This window comes from Rhea pennata, chromosome 5 (assembly GCF_028389875.1).
Source record: "Rhea pennata isolate bPtePen1 chromosome 5, bPtePen1.pri, whole genome shotgun sequence".
NCBI classification, from domain to species: domain Eukaryota; kingdom Metazoa; phylum Chordata; class Aves; order Rheiformes; family Rheidae; genus Rhea; species Rhea pennata.
In genome coordinates, this window is record NC_084667.1 from 65,986,715 (window position 1) to 66,013,677 (window position 26,963).

General features: G+C 44.6%; 1 protein-coding gene across 1 annotated transcript; it reads left to right on the forward strand.

Annotated features, from left to right (window-relative positions):
- The first annotated feature begins 1,738 nt into the window (after positions 1 to 1,738).
- On the forward strand, positions 1,739 to 23,260 carry GCH1 (GTP cyclohydrolase 1). Its single transcript, XM_062576968.1, has 6 exons — positions 1,739 to 2,045; positions 13,946 to 14,055; positions 16,242 to 16,297; positions 19,145 to 19,176; positions 20,080 to 20,164; positions 20,786 to 23,260. The coding sequence occupies exons 1-6, from the start codon at positions 1,739 to 1,741 to the stop codon at positions 20,910 to 20,912; spliced, it is 717 nt and encodes a 238-aa protein (XP_062432952.1). The 3' UTR covers positions 20,913 to 23,260.
- The last annotated feature ends 3,703 nt before the right edge of the window (positions 23,261 to 26,963 follow it).

Genomic DNA, 26,963 nt, shown 5'->3' on the forward strand with positions numbered 1-26,963 from the left:
ACGTAGCGGTTCAGATCGGGAGGTCTGTTTGCAGCGTGACGTCTGGCAAGCGTATCTCAGCATTTGGTACTGGGCTGTGTTAGCAAATAGTTCGTGGCAATGCAATCTTAATTAAGGTGCCTGTCTCCATCAGGGAAGAAAAATGCCCCTGGGCTGCTGCTGGGGGCGCGGAGCTGCCGCTTCCCACGGTGAGCCTGAAGTCCTCGCCTTAACCGGGGAGGCGAGGTTAAATCAAGCACGCTGCGGTCGCATCTTTGCAGACTTCCCTTTCCACGAGGCTTTACGGATGGGGCGCTTCTTCCCGGGTTTCTGCTTTGGTCCTGCCTGGGGATTTGCTAGAGCGAAGCTCCCACGGCTTGTTCGGGATCCGCGTTCCCTCCTCAGACGTTTCCCAGGGACGGTGGCAGTGCAGGCAGCCCGGGCGAGCTGGCTTGGCAGAGACCTCGCAGGCGGTCAGGGAGAGCTGAGACTAAAAGGGGATTTTCAGGAGGTTAAGAAAACCCATCCAGCCTGGCCTTTTTCTACGCTTTTTTTAATGGGAAACGCCAGCATTTGCTCCCTTTCCCTCTCCACTGGGAAGCTCGCCTGCGTGCTCCGGCTGAGTCGAGAGCCGCCGCTGCCTGCGGGTTTGGGGAGAGCCGGGGCACGGAGGGGACGGGGCGAAGGCTGCGAAAGCGGAGACCTCCCGGCGCGAGCCGCAACGCAGCGGAACCGAGCGCGATGCGCTGGCGTTTTAGGAGCCTGCAATCAGCTTTGCCTGTTATTCTGAGCAATCAAATTAAATTGCTAGTGATTCACTCTTCCGTTAAAGGGCGGATGAATCCCGGGCTGCGTTTGCAGGGCCCGGGGAGGATGTGCGCTGCCGGGTGCTGCAGAAATTGCGGGAGTCTTTCCCAGCCTGTGCTTTATTTTTTTTTTTTTCATATATTCTGCAACAGCAAAGAGCAATTGCTTTGGGAAGGCTACGTGAGAGCGTGGGGTGCAGTTAGTAGGGAACCGTCAATAAAAGCATACGGTAAGGTGCACCGAGGGCTGAGCCGTCTCGGATAAACCGAGTACCTAAACCACCAAAAACGTTTAATCCAGCGTTTTCAAGCGCAAAAACCTGTCGGTGCTGGCTCGCGCGTGTGCAACGGCGGAGCCGGCGCAGCCGGAGGCGCCGCCTCGCCGTGACTCCCTCCGGCGCCGGGGCCGCCGCGTGACCCCAGCCCGCGCTCCGAAAGCGGCGCCGCGCCGCGGCCCCCCGACGCCCAGCTGGAGAAGTTGCCCCATCGCCCCTTCTCCCCTCCGGAGACGCGGCGCTCGCGTGCTTCGAGCCTCCGGGAAACACCGGCCCGGCGAGCGGCGGGAGCGGCCGCGGAGCCGCCGCGGGCGAGGCGAAACGGCGCGGCGCGAGAGCGGCTGAGGCCGCCCCGGCTCGTGACACCCGCCGCGCCGCGGCCGGGCGGTGGCGGGTGACGCGGCGGCGGCGGCGTCCAATGGCAGCGGCGCGGGCGGTATAAAGCGGGCGGCCGAGGCGGCGCGCGGCCGCTGAGGCGACGCGCGGGCTGAGGCGGCTGCGGGCTGAGGCGACGCGCGGCCGCGGCCGGGGCGCGCTGAGGCGGCTGCGGGCTGAGGCGACGCGCGGCCGCGGCGCGCTGAGGCGACGCGCGGCCGCGGCCGGGGCGCGCTGAGGCGGCTGCGGGCTGAGGCGGGCTCCGCCGCGGCGCCCTGCCCGCGCCGCGACCCGCCGGGCCCCATGGAGGCGGCGCGGAGCTGTAACGGGTACGCGCGGGAGGAGAAGAAACCGCCGCCGCCCTCCTCAGCGGGCGCGGAGAAGCCGCGCGTCCCCCCCGGCTGCGGCGGCGGCCTGGACGGCTGGCGGGGCGAGCGGCCCCGCAGCGAGGAGGACAACGAGCTGAGCCTGCCCAGCCTGGCGGCCGCCTACACCACCATCCTGCGCTCGCTGGGCGAGGACCCCGAGCGGCAGGGGCTGCTCAAGACGCCCTGGCGGGCGGCCACCGCCATGCAGTTCTTCACCAAGGGCTACCAGGAGACCATCTCGGGTAGGGGCCGCGGGGCGACCCGGGGGGCGGGCACCGCCGAGCCTGCGGGCCGCTGCCGGGGGGGCCGAGCCCCGGCTTGCCCGGCTGCTCCGGGGCACTCGTGCCCGCCGCTCTCCGCGCCGCTGACGGCTGAGCTGGAGCAACAGCCCGAGCCGGGGGGGTGTTTTGGGGGCGGGGGTTGCCCCGCTTAGCGCTTTCAGACGGTTCCCAGGTGGAAGCGCAGCCGCGACCTGGCGGCTGCCCCACCGCTGCATCCCCTGCCTGAAGTTGCCTGCCTGTGAGGGGAGAACACAGGTGGGAACCACTGGCCTTGCTGGTGTTTCCCTCTTGCCTCCTCTCTCCCTCCCATCCAGCTGTGTGTGTGTGCGAGGGGAGGTTTTGTTTGTTTGATTATTTTTAACTTCATGCTGCTAAAGTTCACGTGTCCTTTTAAACTTGTGTGGTGCTGGCTGGAGTGCCTAAGGCAAGCGCTTGTTTCCGCTCCTCTGGGGCAAACTTTCAAACTCTGGAGTTAGGAGTTTGTTGTATCTTTGTCCAGCCCAACTAGAAGGTGTGCTCAGAGGTGAAGGAGGAGCACTTCTTTTCCTGTTACAAGATGTAAATTCTCTGAATACTCTCAGAAAGTGTCCTGTTCTGTTAGTGCTTTTTATCAGGTCAAGCTTTTCCATGCTGGGAGTGAAACTTGAGGAAGTGAGATGAGGCGGTTGGAGAGATCCCTGCACCACCTCGGGGGCTGAGTGCTGGTGTGGAGAGGTACTCTAAGCTCTCATTGCTGCCCCAGATGAAGATCTTCACAGCTTGGTGGCTGTGGGCTGTCCCTGAGGATACGAGGAGAAGAAGCTACTAGGTTTTGGTCTCCTTTTCATCACCAGAAACTCTGAATTTGTCCATTGGTTCCAATGCTGAGTGAATCCTATTTGAAGATTTGGTTTTATATCAAATGAAACTTTCTCTTTTTCCTAGCCTTTTCCTAGCCTTTCTGTGAAAGACTGCACCCTTTACAGATAATACAGGCTTGGGAAACTAGGGAATTCCCCCTTTCACTCCCTGTCAGGAGGAAAGGCAAGTTCCTGTTAGTGGACAGAGATATCAGCACTGACAGCAGGGAGTCTTTTGAATGCAACTCAGAAATGAGCTGAGCATGCTCTGCTTTCCTGAGTACAACTTTGGAGTACTGACCCTGCCCCCAAACTACATTAATGTTGTATCTGAATGGAAAAAGCCAAACTGTCCAGTCTCTGATGCCAGCCATGAGCAAAGGACCTTCAAGTCCAGCTTTCTGCTAACCCAGTGTATTTCATAAATACACTGTGCTCTAACTTGTAAGCTGTCTTGTTTGTTTTTTCTCACTTTTCAAAATTGTTGCCTCTTCTAAAACCTAATTGCCTCTAACTTCAAGCATTAACTTACTCATGGTCAGTTTATACTCCTGTGCCAATGTTGTCTCTTAACTTTTCTTTGCTCATGATAGCATTTGTCCCTTAACCCTTGTTTTGCAAATCAGGTTTTCAGGTTCCCAACTGAAAATAGACTCTGGATTGCATTGATCATCTTGGTTCCAGTCAGACCTCTTTGTTTCTGTCCTGCAAAGTATTGTTGAGAAGAGGTTTCATCAGGGACTTGGCATAATACTTCTCTACTGAGAATAACTTCCCTGTTGCATTTTGGATTGCATTTGTCTTTTCATTGCTGTATAACACAGGAGGTTTCATAGTCATCCTGCCAGTCTCTAGCAGAAGGATTTTTTTTAGTGATAGTCTGAGCATGAATTTTCATGTTGAACCTGGATGAGGCTGCTTCCTACTGTAAAACTGACTTATCTTGCTGCCTGTCATGTGTGCAGAGCCAGTTAAGGCAGACTGATTCCCTCTGCCTTTTTAATACCTTCTTTCTTCTGCTCCAGTGTGGATTCTTGGAGATCCTGATTTCTCAGAGCTGAGTAGATCTGAATAGTCCCCTCTCCTCAGTACATATAATGGGGGAGAGCTGTATTTTTATACACACATACACACAAACACACACATGGAGCTAGTGGCTGTACTCTTGGACTGCCTTCTTCCAAAGGCAAAATGAAATTGTGATATCAACCTCTGTTTCTGTGTCAGCTGGGGAATCTTTTTTTTTTACTTTCCAGCTGCTCCTGTTTTCCAGTGCAATACTGTGCTTTCAATCTATCCACTCTTATTAGCAAAACAGGAGAAAAGAGCTGTAACTGAAGGACAAATCCTTGCTAGCTAGCAGCTAGCAAAATGACTAGTAGATGAGGAGCTGGCTGTGAGAGCTGATGTGGCGGTAACTTACACTTGGGAGATCCTTAAATGCTTTGTAAAACCTATGAAATCTTTGGGAGTGATGCTGACTGTGGACCTGCAGCTCTGCCCACTTGCCTCTGCTGCATCTTAGTGTGCCGTTCGCTTGGTTATGCCAATACGATTGGCTGCATAGCGAGGCTGTGAACTGCACCAGGAACTGGCTTGTAAAAGAACAAACTCCACTTCATATACTCTGATTCCTCTTCTACCTCATTCAGTTCCTTAATTTGGAGCTGCCTGCATGTTCAGGGGTTAAGGCTGTGATTTATTGGAGGTTTAGGTATGAGTTCAAGTCATACCTCTCACTCAGCAGAAGGTAACTGCTATACATGAAATGATGGGACTTACAAGAATCACAGAACATTTCTCAAGTGCAAGCTCTGTGTTGTGATTGTAACTCCCACTTCTGACAACATTTTAATTTGCCATGCAAGAGCCAAAAAAGCTTTGTGGAAGTTTTATTCCCAAATTATTACATCTAGTGGAGGTTGGTTGAAAACTGTAGGTTTGCAGCATTTAAAATACTTGATTCAAACTTCACTCACTCTGAGTGAGAGCATACGATGCGTTGTGCCTGGTTATAAAACTGAGCAACTTGATTGCCTTGAATGCTGCCCACTGCTCTTAGAGGTTAGCCATTTGAGTGGTTTTTAGCTCTTACTTATGACTGAGTGTTCCTGAGTGCAATCAGGTTGTCGGAAGCTTTTGGATATGGTGAGGGATTGCCTGCTTTGCAGTGATCTGCCTTCTGTGGTGGTGGAAAGAACACGGTGCTGTTAGTGGAGTCCAGTTTAACTCCGTAGTGTTTTCTGATGCTATTGATCTAAAATGTAGTTTGCACAGAGTCGGCAAACATTTTTCTTTTTTTAAACCTTACCTGATAATTCGCCCTAAGAAATATTTTTCTTAATCTGGTTGGTTAGGGTGTATCTGAGAATGATAATACACCTGGGGCATGCTTAAATGTGCTAGGTAACTGTTCTCCCTTCCAAGGTATCTGTGTTTTGCTTCCATGATGCCTGATCATACTTTTTTGTAGTTTCCATACCTTAATTTGAAGTGATATGGGGAAGGTCATATCCAAGTTCTGTTTCTTTTTTCCATTCATATTTCCATGAGTAGCAAAGATGATTCTGCTGTTTCCAGTCTCTGCTGTATACGTTTTGTAGCTTGTTTTTGATAGTGCAGAGTAAGTATTCCTGTTTTGCCTCTTCTCTGCTAACTATGTTCTGCATCCAGTCAGGATAGTGTATTTCAGTGTTATTAGAAGTTTGCTTACTAGGTTTCTAAATCTGGCTCTCGTTACTCTTCCTAGATTGTATTTACTCCCATTATAATCCTGGCTTTACTAAAGACTTCAATCACTTGCTCTTTCTCTGACAAAAGGTATTCAAATGCATTGATCTCAATTCTGTAGTACTGGAAATTAAACCTCCATTGAAGGAGGAAGTATGCTTACAGTGATCTGAAGTAAAGTCTATTTGGGGAGCAGACTTTAAAATGCTGGCTGCTCACACTTGGGCGTGCATGTAGACTAATGGCCATTACAATGAAACATCTTGAACTTCCTATCTTGGCAAGACTGGCAGAGTAGACCAAAGGATACCAAAAGTCTGTCTTATCAGCTTTGTGCAGTGCTTGTCTTGCATTTTTTCTTTTCTTGAATGAGGGTCAGATTTATCAGCTCTATGCTCCTGGGAGAAAAATTGTATGTAACAAATAGTAACCTATACTCATGGTAAATAAAGGTAAGCTTGACTGTTAGTAGCTGGTTGCCTTTGTGTCATCTATTGAGGAATTATCTGCCACACAAAGACTAAACCTCAAAAGATCTCTCCCTCACTTAAAGGCTTAATGCCACACTCAAAGGTGGTGTCTGAGAGACTAGATAGACATTACAAAGGACAAGTGCGTGCAAATACAGTAAATGAGTGGATAAATGGAAATACAAGATTGTAGACAGTACTAAATTGTAACTAAAGCTGGAAACATCTAAGTCCATCTTGCTAAACAGAATTAAATGGTGAGTTGCAGAAGTGGCAAGTGTCAGTGATGCTAGCTTTGAAAGGCACAAGTAAAGGAGCTGCTTCTGATTGTGCAGAACAGTAGGAAACATCAGACAGAGGGTTCAGTAAGCTCCCTACAACTGCAGTAGAAAGTTAACTTGTTTTCAATGTAAACACTTTAAACAAAACAGCATGTTCGTTAAATGGTGTAGTTGGTAACAGCAGTGTTGGTTATAAGTAAAAACTGCAAGACTTCTTTGGTCAGTACATTAGCATTCAATTATGCTGGCAGATTCAGCCCTTTTAATAGGGAAATGAAAATCAGAAATACTGAGGAGGAGAGCTTGCTTTCTCAACCTTTATGGTTTGAAAGGCTGCATGTACATTTGATTTCCCTTGAAGCCAGCTACTAAGTGACTTTACTGTGTGGATTTTATTTTAAAGCAAATAATACTTATGTCTAATGCTAGTACACTATCACCTGAATTGTGTGCATCTGGCATTTCCTTTCTCTCATTAGTTCATGTACTTTTCTATGGAGAAAACTGAATAAATACAAGTTTAATACTTCTGTTTTCACCATCTTGTCTCTGGATTTGGTATTTTGACAGATGACAGCAATGGAGTAAGCTCCTAAGTTTTCAAAGCGTACCCAGTTTGCCATGGAGGAGAAGAGGTGTTAAGCATCACAATGTAAAAATAGACAGGCAGTGCGTTAAACAAGCAGGGTTGTTTGCTCAGCAGCGCTGCCCTTTGCTAAGAGCTGGTGAGTTATTTTGTTCTTTCCTGTTACTAGAAACAAGATGCTGCTTGTTCTCTTGTTTTTCATAAACAAGATACTTAAACTAATAGCAGTTTAGACTATCAGCATTATTGGTGGTATGGCCATGCCTTGTTTCTCATATAGTACAAGGTGGGAGAGAGGCAGAATTGTTCAGACTAAGATTCTTGTTTTTCCCCCTCAACCTTCACCACCAAATGGAATACTTAAGTGAAACTTATTTCTACTGGGAACTAGGACTCTAGGACTTTCCAGTATTATTTCCCTCCATTAATACTTAAGTAATACTAGGTTTACTAAAATTGTTTGGTGTTTTGTCAGGAATCTATTAAATCTTTTAACCTCTATCTGCTCTAGAATCTTACCTACTAAGGATACTCTATCTTTCCATGTTGCTTTTCCAAAGCATTGTTTCAACTTTACTTTTTCTTTCAATTTCAGTGGTGTGTGTGGATTGGGGGCTTTCAGTACCTTGTATGACATGAGACATTATGAAACAGTTAGAAAATATTTTTTAGTGAGTGTCTCCAAAACCCTGCTTTCCCTTAACTAATAAATGTATCAGTGTAAGACCACTTTTAGAACTTAATCTTGGCTTCATCCAAGAGTCTCGCTGATCTTTTGCTCAATAACTATTACAGACAGTAGTCTGTAATAACTAATTTCTTGAATCTCACTGCAGCATGGAAAACCTTTTCTAGGAAAATAAATGAATTCATACAAATGTTGCTCAGAACTAGTTGAATAACAGTATTTCTTTTCCTCAGTCTTTGCTTTCTCCAAAATGTGCCTTAAATTATACATATGGTGCAACTCTGTTTCTAGTAACTGAGAAGTTCAGCTTTGTTTTTGAAGCAAATGTTCCTGTCTGAAACTGAACTTCATTTTCCAGTCCTCTGGCATGGCAATGATGACTAATAGTTCACAAATATTTCACAAACTTGTAAATTCTTCTTTGTCTGAGGCTTAGTTTTCCTTCCTGTTAAGAAGGTACATCATGGCAAGGAAGCTACATGGTACTAATGCCTATTTAATTCTCTGCAGCTTTTGAACTCTATTGCCTGTTAAACAGTGATGTTACAGGTTAGGCTGCTTCTTTCTGGAGCCCTTCAAGACTGCTTGAAGCAAATAGCAATTCTGCTGTGAAGTTGGCATAACAAGAACATTCCTGCTCCTGGCTACCTGAAGTCAATTTTCTGTAGCAGTCTACATTCTTACATAGATAAGTGTATGGTAGTATGATTCTCTACTCTATATGCATAACAAATTCCACAAAGGAAGTGTTTCAGTACTGAAAGGCTGTAGCAGTTTTTTTGTTGCTTGTCTGGAATATTTTAACTGCAATTGTTCTGTAGTGTAACACAAATAAATCTCAGTTTTGACTTTACTTATAACTACTTACCCAGCAGCATCTGAAAGCTTTACAGCAGTTTCCTTATAGATGATTTAATCCGACTCTGTAGCCCATTGATTTCCCCAGCATACAATTAGCTTTTAGAAGTTTTGTGCTTCCTGCTGTATGTAGATTATGTTTGTGTTCAGATTTTTCGTAATCTTGAAACAAACTTTTACCCAGAAAAGGCAGTCAGAGGTACCTGCCAACATATATCATCTCATTCTACTGTAATGAATGGTTAGTTTTTGGTCTCTGGCTACATCATATTGCTCTTCAGGAGCATCTTCCGAATCATTACTCGTTCTTACATGCAAGATCTGCTGCAACTGATTTTTGTGAGTCAGGTTTTGCTCCTGGCAGAGCAGAACCTAACCGCAGCCTGTACTTCAGTCTGCTCAGAATGATGAGACTTGGTATCCTGCAGCTTCCTGCTCACCCTGATAACATGTCTGTGACAGAAGGCCTGAACCTGTTCCTAAGAGGGTCTCTGCCTGGTGCAATGTGGTGGTGGTGGTTATGGGGAGGTTGTAGGTTACCAGGGAGAACATGAAGGCTGTAATGAGAACAGCCTGGAGCCACGTGGTGGGCTAAGGAAAACTGTGCTTTTATCCTCTACCAGGATGGGTCAGCTCAAGGAGCAGTATAGTAACCCTCCGAGACTGCCTCAGTACTCCTGATGCTGAGCAGTCCTCAGCTTGATTCCTCTACTGTATCTGCGATGCGATGCTCAGGGCAGTGTTTGACTCCTGAAGCTGTTCTACAGTGAGCGTACTTCTGAAAACTTGACGAGGGCTCAGCTATACAGCTACGCTGATGTTTTGCTTATTGAGAAGCAGTGCAGACTAAATGATCCTTGAGCAGTGGGGCAACTTAAAGCTTTAGTGAAGTAACTTAAGTCAGAGTGAAAGCAATCTACAAACATTTCAGTCTTCTGTTTCACAGGCATAGTCAAAAGCAGCCAGAGAATCCGACATCTGAAGTGCTGTGAAGCTGATGCAGTGCTGCTCTGCAGTGTGCTGTGATCCTTCTTTCCCTTCACCTACTGGGCCAGCTGCTGGGTGGGCATTTTATCTTTGCTTGCCAGAGGTGCTTTTGCTTTCCTGTGTCACGTTAAAGCCATGCAAATAGTTTCTATAGCAACAGGTCTTCTTGCTTAGCTCTGACGCAAAATCCTGAAAGGTCTCTTGTTCTGTGTCTTCATCCAATTCTGATTTTTTTTTTAATCAACTTTCTCTTTGAAGATAGAGGAGAAAAAATCAGGAGTTACCTTGCAAGAGAGGTCATTGTTTATTTTTTAACAACACTCTGAAGTCTCTACAACAGGACCTGAACTCTAGGTCAAAGGAAAAATCACCTGAAATAACCTAGAGATTGCCCTGACTGCACATCTAATGTTTGTTCTTGTTGTGTTACTTCAAGTTACATATTTTTATCCAACTCTTAGCTTTTCATTAATATGATGTGTTCAGGCTTAGGGGCTTAAGTAGTAAATTCCCTTAGGTTTTCTGAGGTGGTGGAGAGCACATACAGTGTTTACAGTCTCCTTTGGCATGTAGTTTGGGCTCTGTGGCAGTACTGAAGCATAGCTGTATTGCAGTCGTGACTAGTAAAATCTCAGAGAGGGCAGTTATCACCAAGAGGCCAAGGGGCTAGCTAAGAACATGTCTGTTGTCTTGCTCAGAAAAAAAACGCAAGTCATATCCTCTTACTGACGTGGAGGATTACGTAGATGGTACTTGGAGGGAATAAAAGGGTCACTTCCCTGGAGAGTAAAGTGGTTTTTTTTGTGTGTGTTTTTTTTGTTGTTGTTTTTGTTGTTGTTTGTTTAGTTTTTTTGCTTAAATAATTTGTTGAGGAGGAGCACATCTTCTGATATGTAGGTGTCTTGCTTTGTTAGGAAACCAAACTAGGAGAATTTACTTCTGGCCTTCCCTTCCCCTGAAAGTCCTGTGGACTTCTACATTTTTGCTGTGAAGGATCTGTTGTTCCAGGAAGAAAGAATGGAAAAGGTACAGTCAGATTAGACGGGCGGGTAAGTATTTTAGAACTGGAAGATGTAACCAATATAAAATCGTCACACTTGCACTGTGTGAGTTGGAAAAGGCCTGGGAGGAAGACAGCTTTTATCCTGCCCTCAGTGACAGAAAAAGTAGTCTGGAGTTGGAGCAAACATTTTGGGGCCTCCAAATGAGGAAATTCAGAGGAAAGTAATCAAGCTAGTGAAGTAAGCAGCATGGCCTAGTAGATGGAACATAAGAACAAGGTAAGAGATATGAATTTGTCCCTAGCTTTGCTTCTGGCCTGTTTAATCTGAGGCCCTGTTTCCCTTTCTGTCCTTTTGTCTCTTGTAATCTATCTGTAATATGTGCTGCAGGTTGTTGGGACCCTGTTAGTAGTTGATGCTATTGCAAATTGCATGTCTACAAAAATAAAAGCCAGGCAAAGTTAGATAAAACATTTGCCTCTCTGCACAAGGGTCTTTGCCCCCCCCCCCCCCCCAAAAAAAATATATATATATATATATATATATCCAGTGTGATTACTGAAGAGCAGTGCTGGGGTAAGACAGCACAGCATCTTGTTGCAGCTACTTTTGCCCAGATCTCTTGCTGTCAACAGAAGACTCAGATCTCAAGGGAGAGGAGTATGGACATCCAGACTTTGGGCTATCCTTGCTTTCAGGAGAACAGGCTTGTAAAGCGTGTGCAGGAAGGATTCCAGCAGGATATGGAGGACTGGGGTGCTTGTCTAGCACCATAGCTGTTCAGGCAGGGAGTCCTGCCTCCTGTCCCAGCTTCTGTTTTGCCTTTGTTCCCCTCTATCATCTGGCAGTTGTGAAAGGCTTATTGGAAGGGCCCGACCGTAAGCTTGTCTCTCTTTGTGTGTTCTGGCCCCTCTTCTCAAGCGATAGCTGTTACTGACTTAAAATCATCAGAAATTGTTGCAGGCGCAACTGCAGAAGATACATAGCTGATCAGGTATCATCTGTGATCTGACTGCAGTTTGCTGCTAATGTTCAACATATCCAAGGTGTAAAATTGACAAGGTCTATATAAATGAAAGGTGCAAAGCACCCTGCAGCGTTATGATTATGTTCTTGAAACATGGGTCTGTTTACTTACATGCCTCCAAAACTCCCTGTGCGTTGCACAGACTACTATGACTCTGGGTTGTAGCCTGAGGAGGGGAGTTACGCAAGAAGGATGACCTTTGTGTTCCTGCTCAATTGCTTTAGCTATGGGAGCGATGCGTTTTGTCCCTGAAGTGGCCTATGTGAGACTTCATAGGTCACTTCTTTTTTTTTTTTTTTCCAGCTTTAAAGTAGGGTTAACAGTGCTCTCGTAATACAACACAGTTCTTCAGCACAGCAACAGATTACTTAGGTGAAGTCTGTAAGGATCTATCACATATATTTGAAAGCTGTGTATGTTTGACAGCTTCTGAGTTGAAGCTCCTTCTGTTGAGCTAGACGGGGCCTTACGCTGTGTCACACGTTACTATGGCTTGTAATGAGAACGTGGCCCTTCTCGACTGTTCTGAACAGTCTGCTCTGTGCGTGTACTGACGTAAATCCATATCTAATATCAGGCTCTGATACGCTCCCAGCAATACTGGTCTAAGCCAAGCTGGTGGTCTAATAACATAGCAGTCACTTTAGAGGTGCTTCTTGGATCTGTTTGGATTTTGTGTTAATAATGCTGTGCATAGCAGCAGGTTTCATAGAAACACTGTTTGCCTTTCTGCTGTAGAAATGGCAGATTTGCAGAGTGCTCTGGGAGGGATGGAAGAACTAGATGGCTGCTCTCACTCTTTTTCCCTATCTTTGGATTCTGCTGTGCTTCAGGTTCCGGCTATTCCTGGCTGCTCATCGTAATACAAGTTCATGGTGCTTCCTATATACACAAAAAGATATTATGCCTCTGCTGCAGTGCTCGGCGTAAATGAGACTCTAAAATTTGAAGAACAAAAAATCTTTTGCCTGCATAAAGCTGTTCTCTGGCTTCTTTCGTGTCCTCCATTCCCTACACTCTGACCAGTCTGAAAATCTTGTGGGGTTCAGCCTCGCTTTTTCCAAGTTGTCAGCACTCCTAAGGAAGGAATGTGAGTTGCAGGCAGAGTATTGTGCACACAGTTTCCAGGGTTACCTGTGTAGTGCTGATAGGCAGGCAGGAAATTAAAATGTTCCATGAGGATGATACGTTATCGACAACAGATGGTAGCCATTAGGTGTACGTGCATGTCAGGGGAAGGCATAAAGGCAAATAGAGCAGATGCAGCTATTGAATTTCTGTAATCATCACTGAAGGTGACAAGTTCCACTTTGGATTGAGCTGGGCAGTCCCTGAGCCCCATGATTTCTCTTCTGGACATGCTCTGTGTGACCCTGACGCTTCTTGGAAGCAATTCCAAGTAGTCAGTGTGGTCTCAAGTTATTTGTTTGCAGAGTTTTTTTGCTAAACAGCTCTTCTAGCACTAGCTGCATAGTTCTCTCTTGAAAAATGCTCTCTCTTACGTTGGGGCAGCTGTTCTACTGCTAACCTCTTCAAACATGGTCCAGCTCCCTGCAGCCTTTGTGGAGACTCTGCTGATCTGCTATAACCTGTGTCAGGTGGGAATTGTCAGAGGACTGCTAAATCTTGAAAATAGATGGAGATTTGTTTGCTGACCTTTGAGACTAGCAAAACCCCAAGCCCTTTTATTGCTGAAGGAACTGTCTCTTCTGTTTTTTTTCATATTTTTTGTTAACTCTGAAACATAGAGCTAAGCTGGAGTATGCATCTGCATGCCTGCTTGCAGTACAGGACACAGCACATTTCTCCCTGATCTGTGACTACAGATCGGTGTATTTTAGATGTTTGTGTATGCTTGCACAGATGCTAGCTGGTATGTTTTAGGATAAAACTGGAGAGTATGATATTTGGATACAAAACTTCCTTGAAGATAGTGATGTTCAAATGTGTGAAGAAATGACTGGGGTGGCTCAGGCTGAGCTTTGCTTGTGGTGCACGTAGGCATATGAAAGCCTACTTCTAGATGTATTCTCCTGTTCAGCAATGGCTTTATCAGCTGTAGTTTCAATTAATCATAAGATGCCTGTAATTCTGCAAAGGCTAGGCTTTTTCAAACCTGGCACAAGCTAATACAATTTTAATGAAGCACCATAGACTTTCTCTCAGCATAGCGCATAGGGAATCTGACATAGCATTGTGCTGGTTGCATGATCTTTTGCAAACCAAAGCAAGGTTGCATTGTTAATCCATAGTTCTCTCCCTAAACCTCTCTTAACCCCCAAATCTGTAGTTTTGAGATAGCTACATGTGTTATGAGCTTTCTCAGTTACTGACTGGAAGAACTTTCCATGCTTGTGCATATAACTTTTTTTTAATACAAGTGTTTAATTTCAGATGTTCTGAATGACGCCATCTTTGATGAAGATCATGATGAGATGGTAATTGTGAAGGACATAGACATGTTCTCGTTGTGTGAGCATCACCTCGTTCCATTTGTTGGAAAGGTAACTCTTCCTCACAAAATAAATCCTGAAATACAGGGTAGGAGACCTAAAGTACATGCAAAAGACTTTGCACCTGCTTTTTTTCTTTAAAGCTATAACTATTTATCACTTATGGCTATGAGTTCAGAAGTTAATCCTTAGAATACAAATGAAGAGGACCTTCTCAATACAAGTTTTATTTGTCTTTAAGCCCATAAAACATAATGCTCAGGCCTTCCTAGTCTAAATAATCTAATGTTTTCTGACATTTTGTATCAAAGCTCTTGGTGAAGCAGCAGTAAGCCTTAGGGGCAGACATCTGATATTAAACCAGCTCACCCTGCACAGTGGCTCTGGTCTGTCACGGATTATACTACTGGCTTAGAGCTGTCTAGTGCACATTCATATAAGGAAGCCCTGCAAATGGAACAAACTTCTGACTAGCAGCACTGTCTTAAATAAGCAAGCACAGTCAGAAGGGCTGTAGTCAAAAATGACTAGCAGGAGGCTACTTCGGGTGGAATTCCCATAAAAGGGGCTTGTATATCAGATGATGTTGAAATGTTAGTGTCAGCTTTAAAAGTTCTTAAGTTAGGCACTGTAAACTTGATGAAGCGTTTGGAGTTGGAAATCACTTCTGCCAAATCTCAGCCTCTTCACTCCCACATTAGCACAGGAGGTTGGAGCTTATTTTAATCCTTTTGTTTTACCATAAAGTACTCATAGGCTGGCAAGTGCTTCTCTTCTGTAAAATTTGATCATTGCCATGTATGTTCCAAGTATACTGTCGCTCAAAAACAAAGTACTTGAAGGGAAACCACTTACTTAGTTAATGTGGTCACCTCAGTTTTATCTCCTTTCTTTCTTTGCTGTTAGTATTTTATACTGGAAAACAAAGTAACTTCTCGGTTACACATACTGTGTGTATTCTTTTCATTACTTCTGCGGCTATATATGCATTCTTTTTACATCTAGCTGTTAGCCTGTGTGGTTTGGAGAAATCTCCTCGCAAACACCGAATTGGTCCTGCTCGTATAATGGTCTGCTAAATGACTTGGTATGCCTCTAAATATTCTCAGACTAACCATTCTCCTTTTGGGTATATCGAACAGGCTGCAAATATTGATCAATAGGTTGTGTATTTGCAGCTTTATTTTAAAAATTAAAATTCACAAAGTTGCTCATATGGGGAACAGGATTCAACGCTTATTTCTAAGTTATGTCTCTTTCTTGATCTGAAATGTTTCATGTCTTTCAGGTGTCAGTGGGTTGATTACCCAACAGAAGTGATAGGAATGAGCAAGGTAGCCAGGTAATTAGGGGCACTGTGGTACCTCTATTGCAGGTACAGCAATACAGGATGCTGAGATGGGGCCTCTAGGCAAAGCCCTAAGAGAGAATCCATCGCTGATACTCTCCTACTATATCTTGGGTAATCTTTCCAGTCTCTGGTACAGTAACATAAATGCTGGTTTACAGTCTGCTACTACTGTAAACTCACTTGAATTCAGTAGCCTATGTTGCTTTCTAAAACAAGAAAATAAATGCTTTCCCCTCCCCCATCCAAACATTTGTCTACACAAGATCTTATTTCAGCCTAGTCCAGTATTAACGTTCAAAAAATCTGCATTCGAGTAGGATGGAAGTTGACTCAATCATACAGTAATCTTTCGCGCTACCAGTAGCGCTTGAGTTGGCCTTAAAAATCAGTAAGTGCAGCCTGGTTTTGGTGGTTAAGTACTTCTTGCCATCAGAACTTTCCCTGAAAATAGTGTAACCTCTCTCACCCTCTTCCTAAACCCATTTTAGGCCTTGAAAGAAAAGCATATTTATTTTAGATGAGTAGTACTGAGCTGAGTAATAAGAACTGCTATTTGTACCTAAATGTAGTACTTTATAGCATTCCTGAGACTTGGGACGTGAGCCTTGGCTCTTGAAAAGCTGTGATATTTCTCCCTGTCAGAAAACTTATTCTTCACCCGGACACTGATTTTACTAGGTGTTTACAGTCTTTGTCAGCTCTGTAATCTTTCAGGCTTGCATGGTGGCATGTCCTTTTTACATGCTGCAATTGTATGAATCCCACTTCTGGATTGTTCCAGAATTAGTTCTGGGGTGAATGCACGTCTCATTCTCGATGCATGAGTTGCACATGCATTTGGAAGTGAGCTTTTTGATTCCGTTAATGGTTGTTCTCCTCTGTCTAGGTACATATTGGCTATCTTCCTAACAAACAAGTACTCGGGCTCAGCAAGCTTGCTAGGTAAGTGTTAATGTAGTGAAAGTGATGCTAATTTGTAAAAAGGATTCCAAGCTGTTCTCACTGTGCTAATCTTTCTAATCTGGTCTCCCTCTAAATCTCAGCATACTTTGTGTCCTCAGTTTGGATTTAGACCAATCCTTGGCATTTACAGTTTTTGTGAGGAGGACGGATAAGTCTTAGAGCTCTACGTTAATTCATCGGTCGACTGTAGTAGAGCTGTAATGCTTTTGCATGGTCATTGGTGTCTGCAGGGAAACTTCCCCTTTACGAAGAAGGCAGCTAAAACAACTGGGAATCTCTAGTTATTTGTTTCTTGTATGTATATTGACTCATAAGAGCAAAACCCCAGAACTTCCAAACTGCAAATGAACACAGCATCTCTGGATTTGAATTGAATCTAGAGCTTTCATAGCTCTTAGCTGACTCTTCAGATAAATTTGACATTTCTTTCACTTGAGACCTGGTGAGAGAGCTTCTGGGTAGATTTTTATAGATGAGACTCAGCCTAAGAAACAAAGTAATTATGATACACTTGAGAAACTTGATTGTTACGAAAAATAGCTTTTTTCCTCCAGCAAGTTCCCTTGGATCAGTTGCTGAACTGAAATTGTTAAAGTGACGCTTTCTAGCTCTAGTGGGGAGAGGGGTGGTAGAATCTTAAGTAGGCAGATTGTGGGATAACAGAGTGGAAGGGTCTCTTCTGATAAATAGACCTGAGGAGACTGGCTGCAGCTCAAAAAGACCACATAAAACTTGCTTTCATACTTTCCTTGATGCATCTGCTAATCTTGTAGTTCTAGTAACACTGATGAGAATTAACCTTGTAAATCTACATGCCTGCTGGGTTTTCTTAGTGGGTAAGAAATGTGTAGTCTGTGATGCTAAAGTGCTTTAAATTCACTCAGCTTTATTCTGTGCTCTGCACAATGATGAATTTGGTTTGGAAAGGCCCTTGGAGGTCAAGCTGCTATTAACGTAACCTCCCATTACAGGGGGACCATCTTTCCGGAGTGGTTATAGTAGTGGACTTTGGTCTAGTGGTCTGACACTTTAGTCAGGGTGGGCTCTGATTAGAAGGTTGAAACAAGCAGTTCAACACTGAACTTTCATATTTGTTTATTGTGTACTGTACTGGACATACATTCATCTGGAAGAAGTAGTGCCTTTAGCACTTGCTTTTGTTTCTGAAGCGCGTGAATTCAGAATTAAAGATCACTATAGAAATATGTATCAATCAATTTGTGTTTGCACTGATCTTCAATTATCTCTGAGTTGCAGAGGTAAAAAGGAGTTCAAAATTGTCTTGAATGTTTCTTAATGCAAGTGACAATATGGTGCTAAAAGCATATAATTTTCCTACTGTTTCTTCTCCCAGTGTAGAAACATGCTTGGAAACATGCAAGGCTTCCTCCAGTGTGCTTTAAAGGTTAAAACTTGCCTCTTTCAAGTTTAGGGTGAAACTCTCATATATTATAATAATGAAAAGACTAGATTCTTGTATAACAAAATGTTCTCTGTCCTCACTTGCTTTTGAATGCTTACCATGAAAAGAGATTGGTGGGCCAGTCGTACTTCCCTTCCTTGTTCTAGTCAATGCAACTGGTGTTTATACAAAGACTTGAGGCTGTTGGTACTGTAGGTATAATCTTTCATAATAGGATTAGTCTAATGTGGTGAGTTTCTGTAGCTGTGGATGACCTGTATTCAGTAAACAAACATCTTTGGATTTTAAGCTCAGGCTTGAAATCCTAATGCAAATAATCCTTTTTGCACATGAGAAGCCCTGTAAGCATGTTTAATACAACTGTAAAAATATCTACCAGCATCAACTTTTTTCTATCCATATATTTAATCTAAATACTATCTTACTTTGTTTGAAATAGTTATAACACAATCGTTTCATTTTTGGAAGGAAGTTTCTGCATATAGTTCTCTCAAAAAAGCAGGCAAGTCTCATTGTCTGAGATGTTTTCTGTTACTAATGCCTCAGGCTGCCAGCATGTATCTGTTTCTTGTCTAGTCTGGCCAGATGGGTATCGAAGCTTTCTTTCTATAGCAACTGCTTTACCTGGCCACTTGACTTGTAATTCCGCATTTGAGATCTGCGGGAATAACCACTCTAACTCTGTGGATCGTAAGACCTTTTTCTTTATGTGGATTATAGTACTGTAATAATAAATGATTGTTATCCTTGCAGTGGATTGTGAACGATGGTGTGATACACTGAGGGAGAGTATCTGTTTTAAATAAAAGCAAACAAACAAAATGCCCCTCATTGTTCTCAGTTAAGTTTGTGGTTAAGTGCAGGAATCCAAAACATCTGTTGCTCAAGTTCAGAAGCCCTCTAGAAATTCACATATCTGAATTGTCCTTAAAACAGCATTCAGTTTACATTGAGGCAAGAGGAGGTAGTCTGACTTCAGTTCCAGGGTTAGCTTTCAGGAAGTCTTTGGGCATGGATTCCCTTGTAAATGCGTGTTTCAGGTGGATGTTGCTACAAATGCTTCAAAAATAACAGCTAAACAAAAGAAGCCATGAGGAGAAGTGACAAGTTTGCCTCTGGAGTGTTTGGTGGGGTGGGGATAAAGCCAACCTGTCACTAAACGTTGTGGTGTGCTAAGGGAAGTCCTCAAGCAGGCAGTGCCCTACCAGAGGCTGAGCAGCAAAATGATGTCACTTGGATTTCCAGGAAGGGCACAGCAGCAGAACGTCACTTACATTTCCCAGAAGGGCACAGATCAGTGCAGTGGGCTCACTTGGTAGTGCAGAGTTAACTGTGAAGATTAGACAATGGTCAGATAGGAATAACTATAACAGATCGTGTTTTCTCTTTTTTTTTCTCTTTAGGATTGTGGAAATATACAGTAGAAGATTACAAGGTAAATAGCTGATTTTCTTCCTAGTGTGTACAGTCCTTTGCTAGTCAGCTCAGGGTACTAGTAATTAAATTTGCCTAGATGCAGTCTACCTGTAAGTTAGAATGTTAAGAAAAATGCTGTTCTTGACAGAGGTGTTTTGTATCTGAGGTGATGTGGAAGGGCTGGATATTTTGCCTCCCTCTGTTGCCATCTCCCCTCTTCCTCTCTGCTTGGATACCTTGTGAAGTACCACTTCTTCCTTCTGAGTTTGACTCTAGAAAACCACTCCTGAAGGAAGAGCGACTCGTTTTGGAGCTGAATACATGAGTTAGGCTCAGCCTAGTTTCATTGACCTGTACTTAAATTTGGCCTGTTCGTGGTAATAAAGTCTTAAAGTGACCATTAGGTGTCAGACTGGTAAGTAGAAGGTGCTAGAGCTGTAGGAAATAAAGCTTTGCAGGACATCAGGCTCCCTAATTTGCTTGGTTTTGTCCATATTTTCTTTCCTTAAAAAGGAAATGTAAGTATATGTGTAAGGAGTAAATAATATAGCTCTAAATCCAATTAAAAAATACACAAAAACTGAAAGAAAGTAAGGAAATTTAACTGCATAAAGGGACAGAAGACCTGTTGTAACAAATCGTGGTATTGCAAATTCCTGCAAACATGTGAAATGCAAAATGATTCCCCAAATAAACAAGAATAAAAGGTCTATTCCAATAAACCAAAATACAAGATAGGATCTGCTACTACTGCCCAGACAACTTATGGAGGAAGAGCAGAGCTAGGGCGGATTAGGTCCCCTTGGAAGGGAGAATGCAGTAACTTGATGCTATCCTCTCTCTCCTACGTGTAGTATGCAGATACTAACGGTGCGTTTATGCTAGTTAGGTCTAATACTGATTCTGAACTCTGTCCTCTCAGTCCAGGAACGCCTTACCAAACAAATTGCAATAGCCATCACAGAAGCCTTACAGCCTGCTGGAGTTGGAGTGGTTATTGAAGCAACGTAAGTTACCCAGGGTTGTTCTGTGGTAGCGTTCGGGCTGTGTGCACGATGGCCTTGTGTGACACCAGCTGCATGATGCAAAACTGTTGCGTGTTGCCTCTTCAGCTGCTTTAGCTGTGTCCCGTGCCTGCCTATGAGGCAGTGTCGGTGCAGGCAGAAGCGATCCTCGCCTGGTTAGGCGAAAGGGGCGGGTGGACTGGAGCCCCTTTGAATGGGGACATCCTTATCTGCTGCACAGGTATGGTAACCAGCAGTGCAGCCGGCAGCCCCAGCTGAGCTAAGTTCGTGCTCTGCCTTGGTGAGCCTTCTGCTTCCTCAAATGGAGCAGAGTTCGAGCCTAGCAACAGGCAAGTCCCTGGGATCAGAGCACATCCTGGAGCAGTGGAATTTTCTTAGGATCTGAGGAGAGAGGGAAGTGCTCAAGAGTTGAGAATTTAACAGTCTTTTGTGTAGACAAAAGCTGAGGTACTATAGATAGATGTTCAGTCTAAATATGGAGGTTTCATTACTTCCACAGAATTTAGCTGAACCCTGCAAGAAACATGTTTTGCTTTTTGCAGAATTACTTATCTCTTTACAGAGTCTGCCCAGTTTGTTGACTCTCGCTCTCATTTCTTCTAGGCACATGTGTATGGTAATGCGTGGGGTACAGAAAATGAACAGTAAAACAGTAACCAGCACAATGTTGGGTGTATTCCGGGAAGATCCAAAGACCCGTGAAGAATTCCTGACTCTCATCAGGAGCTGAAACTGTGCCATTCTGTAAATGCACTCTGGAGGTTGTTCTGTCCAGTGTCACTGTCTGTTCTTATCTGTTTCTACATCTCATTTTTAAACTAAATTGTCGTGAATTGTTGTCATAGTCTTTGTGCAGTGAAAGACTCTTGATGGCAAATGAAAAATTTAATGATGAGGTAGGCTTGTCCTGGATTTCTCATGTTGCTGGTGTCAGAATTACACAGCTTTGAGTGGGGTTTTGAAAATGCTTTTTCATCTGGAACATGAAATATACTGCCATTAGGAGAAAAATAGGGTTTGAGAATGAAATTGATATTTATGATATAGTTCTGTGTAGTAGAATAAATATAGTGCAGCATAGGAAACAATTGAAAGGCTGTGGCTCCTTGTAGGACTGCTTATGTGCTGCAAATACTGTACCACTGCCTGAAAAGGATGGTCCTGAATTATCTCTGACTACATTTTATTACAAATCCTTTGGTGGCTGTTTCAATATCTAGATATGTATGTTATACCTCTTTGAGATGTTACCTCTGGCAGTGTTTTATATTCTTGCTAGTGTGTTTTGAAGTTTGAGAATGAAAAATGCGTTTCTCCTAGCCTTTTAACATGCAGGGAATTAATTGCTAAATGATTCGGGGCACAGCCTTATCTCAGTGCAAAGGGTTTTATGTAGCTTCTTCTCTGTGCCTCAAAATTTCTGACCGTTTTAGCTATCAATTTCTGACTATTTTTTAAGTAAACTTTAACAGGAAAAAAAAGACCCAGAGTCTGTGTCTGGAAAAAGCTAAGATATCCAAAGATGTTTTTAATGATTTTTATATGTTGGGTTTACCTTCCCAGATTTCCATGGATTTAGTAGACTGAGTACCTAAAACTAGTCTGGTATTCTGAAAACAACAATTTCTCTTCAAACACTTCGAGATTTGCTTCTGTTAAATGTTGGACCATAGGTAGGCACTGAAGTCTTGAGTAGAGTACGTTGTACCTCTCCTGCCTGTTGTCAAGTCAATTCCAGGCTGCTTCATCCTGAAATTACAACTTATTTCATAAGAGCAATTGAGAAAAGTATTTCCAATGCCATCAAAATGAATTAAACCACATTTTTTGCGTGTATGTGGCAACCTCTGTGTGTGGCTGTGTTGGTACCAAATGTTTCAGTCCACTGGACTTGGCTGAACTTCTTACAAGTTACTGCAATTTTAATGAGTGTTTTGTAACTCTTAATTGGGAAAATATGATGCACAAATGAAAACCACCCTTCTCAAACTAAATACAGGAGGCAAAACTTAAAATAAAATGTCAACCAGCATGTCAGATGGCTACACTGCACATTCCTGTAGTCATATCTGCATTGCTGAATGTGAACCCAGGATGATCTGTATTCTAACCTAAAAGGCAGTTCCTAGTTAGCAAGTTGGATCTTACTAATTCTTACACATTCAGGATCCTCTTTTCAGCCTATGCTGGAAACAAAGTAAAACTTATGCCAGGCTGAATTTCTGTAGAACCTAAAGAACTTGAAAGAGTATAAATAAGAAAGGCTTTAAAAAAAAATCCCCATCTTTATTTATTGCTGTAATTATCCACCCTTATTTTTGCCAGTAACCTCATGTATTTCATTATACTAACTTTACCTTGAAGACCTTCACAGTATTATTAGGAAAAAAAAATCCTTTATAATATCCTATATCCTGGATTCTGTATTGCAAGATGCTACAAAAGTATTTCTCTGCTAGCACAAAGAAGCTATTCCGGACCAGGCTGCAATGTTGCACATTTATAGTACGCTAACTCTCTGGCTTTTGTTTTCCTTAAATGATTGAGAGCAGGTATTGCCACTTTTGAGTTCAGTTATGTGTTTCAACTAAAAAGCCTTAAATCATCCTTGTCTAAAGTTCAAAGTAAAACTTTTTCTCTTTTTAGCTCAACAGTTGGAAGGAGAGTTTGGGGACCAAAGAGGCACCAACTAATGTTTGTTTCTGTCTGCTTGCGTTAGGTCTTTGAAACTTCAAATATTTGTAAAATGCTGTCTTACTCCTGAGGTAATGAAGAGGTTGCATTTTAACCACTTATCTTTATTCAGGATAAAGTTCATATTGCACCACCAGTTTTTATTTCTGTGACCTGTATTCCTTAAAACATACCATACCTCTCTATACTTGTGGCCTTGGATTTTGTTCACGTTTTTGTTGTTGTAAGATTTGGTGCATTTTGGGGGGAACTATTAGTATTGGTCAAATACATGAGCTTTAACTACAACCAGTGTGTATATATGTATAGTACATAGAGCCTGCTGTTGTACCATGTAGCGGTCCATTGTCTCTAAAACATTAAAGTGCAGTATTATCCTTTTGAGTGGCAGCGTCCTTGTTGACTCTGAGGTGACAGCGGTGCACGCGCAGCCCTTCGGGGTGAGGGTTGTCTCTGTGCTAGCAAATGCTCAACTCTGTGGTGAGATGTTCACTTGGCCTTCTAAGGCTGTTGATGTTGTCCCCAGGTGAGTCTCCGTTTGTTGTTGACTGGACAGCAAAAAACCCCAAAGCACCTTCCATCAGGATTTCTCAGCGCCAGAGTCTATAGCAAATTGTATGGGGACAGGGAAGATGGGAAGCAGTGGCTATTTTGGAGCATCTGTGAATCTCTCTTCTTGTCTGCAAGCACTGAGGCTTGTGTGGGCTTGTAGTGCTCTTGTGCACTTCGTGAGCCCTCATCGCTGGCTCCAATGATGCTGTGTTCTGCTGTAGAAATGCCTGTTCCTGCTGCTGCAAGGCCTCTGTGATCCAGAGCCTCTGTTCTGAAGTGACCCAGCTGGAGACAAGCATCTAATGAGGGAAAGAATAGCAGGCTGCTTTTTTGTGTGTTGCCCTGCAGTTGGGGCTTTCTGGAGTGGGCAAAAGCCAACAAGGGGTGTGAAAATACAGCTGGTGGCTCTTGTGTTTGAATTAGCTGAACAAACGTACCCCAGTGGCAGAAGTGAAGCGGGTGTTGCGAGTGACCCTGAAACCCAAGTCTTGCACTTTAGCTTGGTTGAGTGACCTTACTGTGGACAAAGGCCGGCAATGAACTTAGCCTGGGCCAGCAGCTGCTGTCTTAAACGCCTGGCCTTTAGGTCCCTCTTAGGATGCAAGCATTTAGGGGGACATCCTCAAGAACTGACTTCTAGTGCTCAGACTCCTCAGGAGCTGAAGCCTTGTCAGATGATACAGAGGGAGTGGGGCAGGCACTGGGGGGCTGTGGCTGTGCTTGCGCTCCCCAGTGCTTGCTCTTCTGTGTCAGCTGGCAGCTTCAAGGGGTGAGACAGTGTTGCCGCTGCACTTGGAGGTGGGACTGCCTTGTTAGAAGAGCGGGTCCTGCTGTAAGGGGCTGTATTGGCCTGAGTTTTTCTGCAACCTGGATGAGAAAAGGGGAGGAAAACCCCTGAAGCAGGAAGAAGAAATTAAATCCCCACATGAAAGTTAGCAATCACTTCTGCTTACCTCCATCTGTGGGTCAAAGCTCAGGATAGAACAACAGACCTGAGTGGGGAGAAGGCAACTAGAGGTGGTTTGGGATTGCAGGTGAGGATGGGCATCCACTGGCATTGCATTTTTTTTGTGAGTGAAAAATGAGTGAGAAATGGAATAATGAACAAAAGCCCTCTAGCCCTTTGCTTTTTCTTGGTGGACTGTCCTACTTGGAAACAATCTCATGGGATCCTCCAGAAGCTGTTTTGTTTATATGTTTTAAGAAATCTTTGTCATGAAGTTGAGTTACTTCTGATCCTCATGGTTGTATATTAAAGCTGGTGACTGTGGTGGGAAACAGCCTTTATGTCAAAACAGACATTTTGCAAGAAATTGTCTATTCCCTGTGGGTTTTTTTCTTTTTTTTTAGGTATGGGATTTTTCAAGGAGCCTCCCTGGGTTTGTGATCCTGTGAAGATCTCTGCATTTATTGGGGAAAAAGTATTTGTCTCTCCTGCCTGCCTGACACAGCTTGAAAGTGTTTGTAACCTCAAATAAAAGAGGGCAGAGATGAGAACCAAACTCTGTATAAGGATCAAAATGTGTTGTTAAAATGCCCAGCCGCTCCGTGGCTGAAAGCCCCGGCTCATGGCATTTATTTTGAATGCTTCACTTGGACGTGCTCTGAATGCAGCGCTCAGCTTGCTTTACTGTAGCCCTCTGTATCCAACAGGTCCCTTTGCTTCACCATGTTCTCTGGCCCTTCTCTTGGGATGTTTGAAGTTGATCTTTGGCTGCACAGCTATCAGGGGACTCTTTCACCTGCCTGTATGTTGCTGGAGCTTGTAAACCAAGCCTCTGTCCCAAAACTGCCACTTCCCGCAAGATCCCAGCTGTCTCACTGCACGCTCTAATAATTTCCTTCTCACCTTCAGTGGCACATGTGTCTTCTCACAGCTGTTTTCTTGAGTGTCACCCATGCAAGCAGCTCATCTGTGTTTTTCTTCTTTCTCCATGGTTTCCTTTGTAGTGTCTGCAGCCATCTGTTGTGTGCGCAGTGCAGAGAGACGAGTCTGAGGTTCATTGCAGTATTCAGCCCGTTCCTTGGCACAGCCTTTTTGGTCCTCTCCCTCTGTGTTTCACTTGCAGGTGCGTGGTTATCGTTTAGTTACCTCCCAGGGCTCCTCACTGTGAGGAGTTTCTTGCATTAGTCATCACTGTGGTGCATGTGCTAAGAGCGTGGCCACCTCATGTCAGCATGTCCTACGTGCCCCTACCCACCTGAGCTGTCTTCTCTTAGAAAGTCTCCTATGGTCTCCTGCCTAAGTGGTACTGCATATTTCATGGTGCAAAGTGCCCTGGTTCCCTTCTGGATAAATTCCCTTCTACAGCCTCTTTGGTGGATCATTTTTTCCCCCTAGGCAAAGCTACTAGTGAAAAGTAGATGTTGGAAAAGGGGGATTACAGAGCTCTGCAGATGGATTGTGGTCCCTTACGGGGAGCTTGCTGGAGAGATGGACGCCCCTCCTGGAAACCCAGCACCGATATCTCCTACCCAATTGCGTTCCCCATCTGCTCTCAAGGTAGCTGTTGATTTTTGTCCTCTGCTTCAAAGCCCAAGTCCTATTGCTGCTTCCTCAAAGCACCATCTTGCAAACAGTCCACCAGTGGTGATGAGGTGAACTATGGGTGTAGACACCCATGGGTGTGAGGGCTGCCAGCTCAGCCCAACCTTTCCCCAAGGGAGTCAGTGGAAACATCCTGCCTTGGCAAATACCCTAGTTAGCTGGGAAAAGCCCGGACAAAGAGCTAGCTTACAGCTTTTGGGTGGAAACCCAGGAGCTTTTTGGTGCAAAATTCCTGGTTTCTTTGCTTTTAACTCTGGCAAATTCCTGCAAGACACAGCTGCAAACCAGGGTGGGACTAGTGTGTCCATCCATGCATTGCTGCTTCCCGAGCACACTGCTGTTGTCCAAATGTCACCCCTGTGTCTGCACCTGTCTGGTCTTACTGAAGGGAAACCACAGTAGACCAGTTCCTCCCTTCCTTGCGCTTGTGACCCCGTGGATCCTTGTGGAGTCAAAAGAGCCAAAAGGAGCCCAAACCAGAAACGTGTCTTCGGAGCCATGGAGTGGCTGCGGTCGCGGCCTCTGGAAAGCCCTGAGGCTTTATGGGGTCAGCGCAGCCTCCCAGCAGATCAGGGTTTCTTAATGAGCCCAAACTGCTCATCGCTGCCGCGGTCTCTATCGCGTCGCCGGCGCGGGGGAAGCCTCCGCGACCGACGGCGCCCGTGGGGCTTCGGCGGAGCCTGCCCTCGAAGCCGGCAGCCCGCCCCTCGGGAAGCTCCCCTCCGCGCCCAGCGCTGCAGCCCTGCCTGGGCGCGTTCACAGCGTTGCAGCCCCGTTCGATAGCTCTTGGGCCGCGCTGCGGCCGGGGCCGTCGGCTGCGCGGCCGTGCGCGGCGCTCGCGGCCCCACGGGAAGCCCGATGGCGGCGAAGACCTGCCGGTTTATCTTCCCCCCTCCCCGGCCCCGGAGCAGGGAGGAAGGGCCCAGCCGCAGCAGACAGTTTTCTGCTCTGGCCGCAGATGCCGCAAGTCATGTGGCCCGTAGACAC